Source organism: Leptosomus discolor, chromosome 1 (genome assembly GCF_034619465.1).
Source record: "Leptosomus discolor isolate bLepDis1 chromosome 1, bLepDis1.hap2, whole genome shotgun sequence".
In the NCBI taxonomy this organism is placed as follows: Eukaryota; Metazoa; Chordata; class Aves; order Leptosomiformes; family Leptosomidae; genus Leptosomus; species Leptosomus discolor.
This window is the reverse complement of record NC_141391.1, coordinates 124,747,065-124,757,188: the sequence shown is the minus strand read 5'-3', so window position 1 is coordinate 124,757,188 and position 10,124 is coordinate 124,747,065. Positions and strand designations below refer to the sequence as shown.

Here is a 10,124-nt window from a genome sequence, read left to right as displayed (position 1 = left end):
ACCTAGAAATTTCATTGTGGGCAGCAGGGAAATGGAAGGAATAAGTGTGAAGATGCATACTGCACTGAAGAAAAAAAAGGACTGGAAATAGAAACAACAGTAAGATTGCAAAGCAAATACCTCAGTACCCCAACTGAAGTTTGCCCTGCTGGACTATGAGTCAATATATCTTGAGCTGTGTCTCCCTTAACTTACGCGTTATTACTATTCATGTAAGTGTATTTTGTCAAAGCTGTGGGACAGCCTCTTTCCAACTTTTCCCCGTTACCTGCCTCAGCATGGCAGAAGCGTTTTCTACTCCATACAACAGGCTGCACTTCTGTCAGAAAAGAAGAAACTTGAACCATACAGTAGAAAATCATATCAAATCATATAGACCAAATAATATCCTACTGGGACAGCCTAAATTCCACCAACCTGGTGGTTCTTATGCACTAGTGTAGGCCTTCAGATGTACCTTGCCTGTACAGATCAGTAGCCTCAAGGACATAAGTAAAATTTAGGCTGTCAGAATATGGCCAGGAGTGTTCTTCCCCTGGAGAATCAGCCTACACATACTTTTTATTGCTTCAGGTGCCTTTTTACTGTACTGTTTCGCAGGTGTTCCTCTTAACCCTGTTCATCTGTGCCTCTGCCAAGAAAGCAGCCTGCTGCAGGCTTGGTTGTGTCTCCAAGCTCTGATACACAACATCTGAGAATATGCTGTCTGCACACTCATGTACTCCAGGTCCTTGTGCTAATCATGGTCTTATCTGCCCTGGACAAAGTAAAATTCGGGCACATAAGCACCCATGACCAATTGGTCCCTTCACCCCTATTATTCAAAATGAAGAGTCCTACCTCACACCTATACCCACATGAACGAAACCAGAGTTACTACATCTGTATTGCTAAATAGGTTGAGGACAAGGAACAAGGTTTAATGCTGGACCACTGAATTTCTGTACTGCTAAACTGCCAACACACTTTCTGGTATACTTTTGGCCAAGGCCAACTAGCATCTCCACAGCAATGCCTAGGCACCAGGAGAACACCCAGCTGCCTAGCACACATCAAGGACAGCTTCCAATAAGAAGTTAGATTTGGGTCTCTTCCTCCTATGCAGTCTTCCAACACTATCCCAACAGGCTCTACAGCCTCAAAGCCCTCCTCCTTGTCCTTCTGTCATGTCCCAAGGCATGTAACACATCTAGTTATATACTATACAAACAACAGTTTTATGGGCCATGACAGAGTTTTTGTGTTATATCAGATATTTTGAAATAAAAAAGACACAAAAATTACATCAAAGTATTACAGCCACAGTGCAGTATATACAGCCTTGAGGAGACCGACAGCACAAGCGCCATGTAGGGTATATGTAACTAGTCTGGCCTCTTGGTCTTCAGAGCCAGAAAACATTTCCCAGTCCTGTTCTGTTTCGTGGTATAGACAGGTCCTACATGATTTACACCAGCACTGGTGAGGAGGAATCAGATGCATTTTTACTCTGCATGCCTTCAAGTAAGGCAGGGCTTCTCGTAAGCCTGATATGGCAGATTAAATGACTAGTGAAAAGCAGCTGATGCAAGTTCATGTGGCTATCATAACTCAAAAATGAAGAAGCAGTTTCTTCAGGGGGAGCTTTCGTCTACTTTGACAGACCATGTTTCCTGAATACCGAAGGAAGAGCAGAGACAACAGAAGTCAGGAAGCAGGACAGCATGGGAAGAGCAGGCCATTTGTCCTCCCTCCCACAGAGCCAGTTAGGCTTATGAAAGCAGCTGTGCCAGTTCCTGACCACTGTCAATATGTCTATTCTGCTTCTCAAAATCACAGGCCTACTTTGAGTTCACCTCCCAGGCATGTAACTGTGGGCAATTGTCCATTGGTATTGACAGCTAGTGCACTCAACAGCAACACATAGGGAGTAGCCAATGCTTTTCCCTTCCCACCAGCCCCCTGCGGCAGTGTCATATTGGACATCACTGTAATAGAAAGGTTAAAAGAAACCTTGTTGAAAAGAGATGAGAAAGTATTGACTTTATGTTTAGACAGTGCCCAGGGCTGCAGTGGGATGGGTTTTGGGGGATGGAGTGCAGAAAGAGTGGTTGAAACCGTGTCTCTGTTTCCTCTTGTTGGCAGAACAGTGTGAGGCTATTGGCTTGGTGGTGGCATTTGACCTTGCTTGTCCTTGGCTGGTTGGGAGACCTCCCCCCCAAGTTTGGAGCATCTGTACATGGAATATGAAGAGGATGATGATATTTCCTTTGCAAAATGGATGAGCAGCTTCTGGGGCCACAACTTGATCGATGAGAATGAGAAAGAGGGTAGAGGCCACAAGAAACGTCAGACACGACCCTTTAGTGAAAGGAGAGCCTCCCTTCCGGTAAGAGCTGTGTGCAGTTTTCTCTCTGTGTGTGCATGGTGTATGTACAAATACAAGTGCCATGCCCAGTGGCATGGCCCTAGAGACGTATGAGGATGAGTATGGTACACCTTGCCAAGTAAGTTTGGTTCGTACTGGCAGCACTTAATTGCTTTTTGAACTTAGCTGCCTGCCAGGGTCAGGCCTCCAGTGCCTTTGTAATACAAGAAAGCTGGCAAACTCCAAGATAAGCAATGCTAGGACCAAAAATGTGAGGAAAAGGGTGTAATAACTGCCTGTGTATTACAATGTTGTTCTGTCTGCTCAGCATGAGCTGGCAGAGATCAAAACATTTTGACAACGGACATACATAAACATTGTCTTTAATGAGTCTGTTCCCATGTGTAAAACTATATAACCTCGTATGTATTCGTAGGGTTTGGACCTAATTCTGCAACTACACTGTCTCCAGGAAGTTGTATGCTTTACTCCCTGGGATTTAGCTGTTTGCAGGTGTAACTTCTAATTTAAGCTAGAGGATGCAGTCCTTCCTGGTTTAAAACATCTGACTCTGAAACAAGGATGCAACACATAACAAAGCTTGTTGTACTGTGAAGTAAGATTTTAAAGTAGAAGTACATTCTTCATTCTTAAATGAACAAAATGGTTGGGAAAGGGGCAGGCTTCACACACAGAAGCAAGTTTTTAAGGCAGCTCACAACTGTCTAACCAATTACCAAAATGAAGTTAAACTGAAAATAGCTGTTCACAGTCTGCTCTTTACTTGAAGACTGTTGCTTTTCTTTCAACTGTAAAAAACTGTTTAGATGGTCCAAACATGTCTTTTTTCCCCACCACATCAGTTGGCTTATCAAAGATAGTGCTTCTTTACAAACTATTTGTCACTTCTATCCTTAGATCATTATTGCTGCAACAAGGTAAATGCTATTATATTGGGGTGAAACAGCAAATCTTTTCCAAACTTCTTTTTTCTGCCATGCTATATTTTCACCCTGCAAGTTCTCCTCTACTTTTGTTTTCAAAAAATTCGGCAAAAAAAACCCAAACAGACCAAAATGACCTCCTCCCTCTTTGAAGGACAGGCTGGAGAGGTAATCTTCACTGATTAGTTTTGAACTGATCATCCACATTTATTATTTACAGTTATATTTCATCTTGGTCAGAGATTGCAAGACAGACTCTGAGCTAGAGCTTTACTGATGGATTCCATCAGAATGCCTGAAAACAGAATGTTTATTAATTTTATTTTTAAATTATTTTTCCTGTATTTTAATTTTGTCCTTGAGAAGTCCATGCATAGGTGTTTTCTTTAGGCCCCAATACAGACTGAAGTGTAAGAATGTACTTTAAATCACTTTCCATTCAGCAAGCAGATGAACACGTTTGTGTATATTTGTGTGTGTACACGTTTCATTTGAAGTACATTTTTATATTCAGTTTGTTCAAAAGCTATTTAAATACTTAGCTAATAGCTATTCAAATACTTCGCTATAGTTGCATCCCTCAATCCTTACCTAGAACCTGAACTAAGTTAGCTGGCAGAAAGAGAAGACTCTGACTTTTGACATTACCGTTCAACAAGCTAAAGTTATCCTGTACACTTAATTATGCCTGGCATTTACATTAATACGCCACACAAATTTATCTTGCTGCAGTAGTGTTATACAAGAGAGAAAAATTTCAACTGCTTTATTTCTCAGTGCCAAAAATTGACTGGAGGAATGAGAAGGGAAGATTTTGGGGGGATATTATGATTTGGGGATAAACTTTGAGATGAAATATTTTATCTGGAAATCTCTGACTACTTGGTAGTAAAGAGCATTAAAACACGTTGTCTTAAACCCAATCTAGAAGTTAAACAAATGGGCACTAGTAATTCCTTAGAAATACCTTCAGAAAGAGCATTTCCTTGTTGAAAGCAACAACTTCCTACTGCACCTGGATGTGTTTTTTACACAGTTGTTACAAATTACAACTACTGTGAGATTAATTATAACAAATTATAACTACTGTAAGATTCGAAACACTTATCAGTGTTAGTTAAATATTGTCTTCATTTTATCAGAACAGTGCTATTAATCAGGAAGAATAATAACTGGGATTAGACTGCATCTCTTTTGTAAGTCAACACCTCCGCAGCAGATCACAGCGTACCCTTTCTTCTGTCTCTGACATTATAAACAGAGATAACTCCACTGTCTGGGTGAAAAACAAGTCAGCAGGTTCTGACTGACACAGCTGTTGGCAAAAGTTCCTTGTGCAGATACAATGGTACTGCCAAAACAGCGCTGCCAGCCGACTTTGTCTTGTATCCAGGGCTGGTGCATCAGCAATAGTGCCGTCTTGCCCACATGAACTGCATCTGCACCAGGACTGCTTTGGTTTTGTAGACTAACTCCCAAACTAACAATTTTCTCTTTTTTTTTCCCCAACATCTTAGTATACCTCACAAACATTACTGAAATGATCTTTGCAAAATGCTTTTACTATTGTTGTTCCCACTTTGCAGCAGGAAACATAAAATTATATTCGTCCTTCACTGCATCACTGGCAAGACAGGCTAAAACTTGCAACTCCTCTGCCCTGAAAAGCATCAGAGTTGTATATGTTGCTGTGGGCCAACACCGAATGTGAAAACTGTCTGGTGAGAACTAAGTCATCTGTTTCCACCTCCAGCTTGTTCCCCTGGCAAACTTTAGACCCATTAACTGTGATACCCTTTTTGAAGCCTCCAGCTATGATTTTCCGTGACACATTCTGGTTATCCTCCATAATTTTGGTTCAGTTTCTTACCTCCTAGACATTTTGTTGTGGTGAAAAGATAGGAGGCAAAGGAACACTGATAAAAGTTTTGCAACCCTATAAATGTATCCACCTTCAAATAGACATTGCTGCTCACAGAAGAAAATCTGATTAAGGACAGCTGGGAGTGGGAGCAGAACAACTGACTGCTGTGGAAGTTACTAATATTTAATTTAAACTGAAGTCAGTCTGAACATCTACCACAATATTCTTGCTACAGATCAGTTGGAGCCTAGGCCCAAACATTTTTAAGGAGTGTATGCTCAGCTACAAACTTCTCAGAAGGAAAGGAAACTGTGAGACAATATCTGAATGTCAGATGTTCCAAAATATCCCTGAAGTACTGGGGTCATTGCATCAACTTCAGCAAACAGTGAGCACTCACGTTGATACACGGAAGATTAATTTCCTCACCGACAGCTGTGCAAGCCCTCAGTTCAAGCCCAAAAGAAAGAAGCAATTATCTTGTTTCCAACAGAAATTGAGAAAGAGAATAGGCAAGTTATATAGACATCAGTTTTGTGAAGTATTTTTTTGTGTGTACTTTTTGCGTGTTTCGATGGGCAATTAGCAAAAGATTAGCTGTTGTGTAAATAGATACACAGAGCATGACTGTCCTTTACACAAAGGCTCAAGCGGGAGTGAGAAACAACCCCTGAGAACACCAAGTGCATCTGGGTGTCCCAGCACTGCCAGAAATTCCACATTTTGATATAGGGGAGCATCTATCGTTCTGCCTTCCCATGCCTTTTCCCTTCTTCTACTGTTTAAGAACTACTCCTACTACTCCTAGGAGCCAGAGACCAAGGGGAGTTTGCTAAAGAGGCACCAGATGCAGTCAAGAGGCAGCTGCTGGAGGAAGGACAGGAGTAGATACTGATGCTGTGCTCAGAGACCTTTGGCAAGGGATGACAGCAGCGGTGGGTGGACACCAGAAGGTGCAGATACAGAGGCAATCTGTGTTGCCAGCAGCTGCTGAGACTTCAGGAGGGGAAGCACGAATTAAAGTGGTCTTTAGCCATTCTTATTTACAATGTTACGAAGCAATCAATTTGGCACCAAACACATCAAATGCATGTATTAAATCTAAGAAACAGGAAGGAAGCCACATCGATTTTATCTAAAGTCAGTGCCAGATCTGCTTCATCGCTGGGTTTCGTTTTGTGACTCTTTCAGTTCTCCACGATCTTAAATAAGGTTAATGTACTGTGCTAGTTATAAGCCATGAAATGTTCTCTCTTGAGCAGTTGTGTTAAGGCTCTTGTCCTCTGTAGAGTTCTGTCCATAAGACAGCAACATGCTGACATGCACGAGCATGCTGTCCTCCTAGCTATAGTGGTATGTATCATGTAAAGGCACTGTGAGAGGAGGCACTGTCACAGTAATACAATTGCGTAGATATGTATGTGTAGCTATACCCTTAGTCCACTGAAGCAGATATGCATTTCAGAGGAACACCTGCCCCTTTTCTGGACCATTGCTGCCATGTCAGTATGTGAACTGCAGTCTTTTTGTTAAGGGCTTAACTATAATTCTATCTGTGAAGGGAAGTTAAAAAGCAATGTTTCAGTAAAATAAAACATTTAGTAAACATTCAGCAAACTAAAACATTGCAAAACAGGATTGATAGAATACCATCTCCCATTTCAGCTGTCCTCCTCGTTTTTTTTTTTTCCAAACCCTCTAAGAACAAATGCTCAGTGATTTTTAGTGTGAGACAGTTTTTATTTCCAGGAAACAATATATGTTGATGCCATTAAAATGACAAAGACGACATTTAGCATGTTGAGCTTGACATGGCATATGTATTCCTGTCCCTCAAGCACAATTTGATTGCTTTGACGTTTTTTGAAATAACAATACAATATGACCTTACAGAAATTACAGTTGTATTGATTGGTTTGAAACCAAAGTAAAAATAGCATGGCAGAAATCATTACCACTACTCTCAGAGGCAGTTCATAATACTAATTACTGAAGTAAGCTTATGTCAGGAAAGGAGTTGGATCAGTACTGTATGATCTGAAAACGCTTTGGTATTAGGTGCTTCTGTCAGATGTAAGATTTATTATTTTCAGCACCTCTCAGCAAGCCTATCGTGATGTAGTCACAACCATGTGGATGCACAGCCTCACTACTGAGAGAAAGACTGCATAGGTCCCTGTTAGTGCTGCTACATTTGTGATAGCATCTGGGCCAGAGTAAATGGAAATGTATACAGGAGATGTTTCAGGCCCCTTGCAGTCCAAGGTTTGTATATATATACCAACTATACCAAGTTGGTTTATCTTTCCACTGTTGTTTGTCAAAAAATCAAAATAAATACCCGTCCACACCTCTACAAATCCTATTCTGAGTGTAGGGATTTCTACTGGATTTTCTTAGAAAGCATTTCAGGATCTGTGGGGTAGATCCTCAGCTGTTATAAACAACTGTAGCTCCCTTGAAGCCAGCACAGCTTCTCAGGGTTACTCAGTAGCTGAAAGCTTAGCACCAGGCTTGTACAAAACATACATGCATTCAACCATGTATGCAGCAGCTGGATGCCTGGAATGCCCTAACCTGACACCTGCAGGGGTCTTATTTTCAGTACCTCCCATCTCTCTCTCACAATTTTCACTACCTGTGTCTTGCCAGCGTTCAGCTACTCACCCTGTAAAAGCATCAACAGTTGGCAGGGTTTGAGGCATGCCTGGCGCTACACGGGAGCCTTCTCACTCATTTGTTCTACAAGTCTGTCTATTTCTGAAAACACCAATACATGACTCCACAGGACACAGCAGTTCTGTATCAGTTTTATCTCCTTTAGAGACATGCAATGAAACATAGCTGACGCAGATCAATAGCTTTTATCTGCATGTCAGGCCTGGGAAAATTGAACCACATGGAAACAAACAACTATCTACTCTCTCCTCACTTTGGCCCGTACAAATGTAATTGTAGGAAGCCTGTTTCCTACCATCTCACTGTTACGGATGTGTCCCTCAGTGCCCTGAAAGTGCTCCCTCATCAGTTCAGGACAAATATGCCCAAGAAACCAGCAGGAAATTCAGACCTGGACAACAAAGCATCTGATCTGCATATAGGCCATGCTGAAATTTTGGCACAACTGGGCTAGAAATGGTCACTGTCACACTCAAAGGAACTCAAACATCTGGTAAGACCTGAAGCACCTGTGGGCTCGTCTGGCTACAAAAGGACAGGTCTGCTTTTTGAGAGTCCTGCCTAGAACATGCCACCAGATGTGAGGCCTGAGTTTTTGAGGTTATGAAGGGTGTCAGTTCCTTTTATTGTCAGTGGGCACAGAGACACTGCACACTTTACATTTGAAATGCTCATTTGGCTGCCAAAACTTGAATACTAAAAAACAGGAATAAAAGCAAATTCTGCTGCTGCCTGTGGAAAGCAAGCTCTTGGTGGTGTGATTCTCCTGCACATAAAAGGAAAGATACGGGAGTCTGGGCAAGGTCATTTATTCTGCACTATTGTTCAGAGAGCACTCTGTGGCAGAAAGAATCTGCCCTGTGTGCTCTGCTTTAATATTCAATACTCATCAAAGACCTCTTGTTTTTCAGGCCAGGCTTTCCTCACTCCATACAACACGACTACATGCTTCTACCAAAGGCTCATCTTCAGGCCATCTCAAAGGCTCCAAGGAATTTCAAGAAGATCAAGATGTCAAATGCCACTGCCACAGGAAGGCAAGCAGAACACCTTCAGGAGACAGCTCATGCCCGGAGACAAGATCAAACTCCATCCAAGAATTTGCCGAGTCCTTTGAAAAACAATTGCATCTCAAAAACAAACGCTCAGCTTCCTTGGTAGGTAACAACCAACTTAAGATCACTTCAGAAGAAAAAAAAAAATCACAAAAAAACCCAACAAGCAGCCAGCTTTCTCCCCAGTGTAATTGCTGTGGCTTTGCTGGGGGAAGAGCAGAAATAAACTTGAATTAAAATTTCCCAAATTATGTGGTCCTTACAGTAGAGCAAACAAGTTTAAAGTGGTAGTATCATTAGTACGAGAATTCTTGATGTAGTGTTACTGTCTAGGTCATTGCACCCAGCACTGAACAGCCTTCAGACACATATAGAGATGGATCATGTGGAAGGACAGAAACATGGAGTCTGGGCTGAAATCTCAGAGTCCCTCCCTTTTTCCCACCTGTCTGCTCTCCCCCTCAGGTCCTCCAGGTAGGTCACCCTCCCACTGTACATGCAATATAATCAAAGGGATGTTGCCTCTAGCTGAGTTTTACTGTGACTGGCTGGGGCCTCGAACTTGAACCCATCATATTAAAGTTGATCTTGCTGAGGTAAGTGACTGGAATATTTTATTATACATAACTAGAGAAATAAAATTATGAGATCTTTTTGTTCATGTGGGAGTTGCTTTTAATTGCCTGCTATTTATTTTCCTGCCTTTTAGCAACCTGAGGGCATGAAGGAGAGAAGAGAAAGACTGCATTTGAGAAAAAGCAAGTCTCACAAGGCAACAGGAGAGAAATCAGAGCCAAGGAGAGAGCAAAAAGAAGATGAAGGTTCAGAAGTTGTACCTGCAAAACACATTGAACAGTTTCCATCATAAGGAAGCATTGAGAAAGGATATTTATGCACAGGCAGCTAGAATGCGTTGAGACAATGAATTTTACACTCCCCCTGAAGAGCAGAAGGAGCATTCTTGGGGTTTTTTCGGCTAGAAGCCTGTTAGTTAGAATAAACGCTAACCTGTAAAATAAAAGTAAAATTCAACTGCATTGTTGACATCATGTTACTACCTTTCTGTCTTTACTTTTGCCATTAGGAATGTGACCCTTGTCATAGGAAGATACCTGTAGCAAAATCCAAGTTTGCAATTAACAACTGTAAGAGGGTTTCAGGCAAATTTAACACTGCGGCAGGTCAGTGGTGGATGTGTTCATTTAAGAGGAGAGCATGTATGTGTTACAGAGCCA

General features: G+C 41.7%; 1 protein-coding gene across 1 annotated transcript; it reads left to right on the top strand.

Moving 5' to 3' along the window:
• Positions 1-2,218: 2,218 nt before the first annotated feature.
• On the top strand, positions 2,219-9,757 carry LNP1 (leukemia NUP98 fusion partner 1). Its single transcript, XM_009952649.2, has 3 exons — positions 2,219-2,368; positions 8,746-8,991; positions 9,599-9,757. The coding sequence occupies exons 1-3, from the start codon at positions 2,219-2,221 to the stop codon at positions 9,755-9,757; spliced, it is 555 nt and encodes a 184-aa protein (XP_009950951.1).
• The last annotated feature ends 367 nt before the right edge of the window (positions 9,758-10,124 follow it).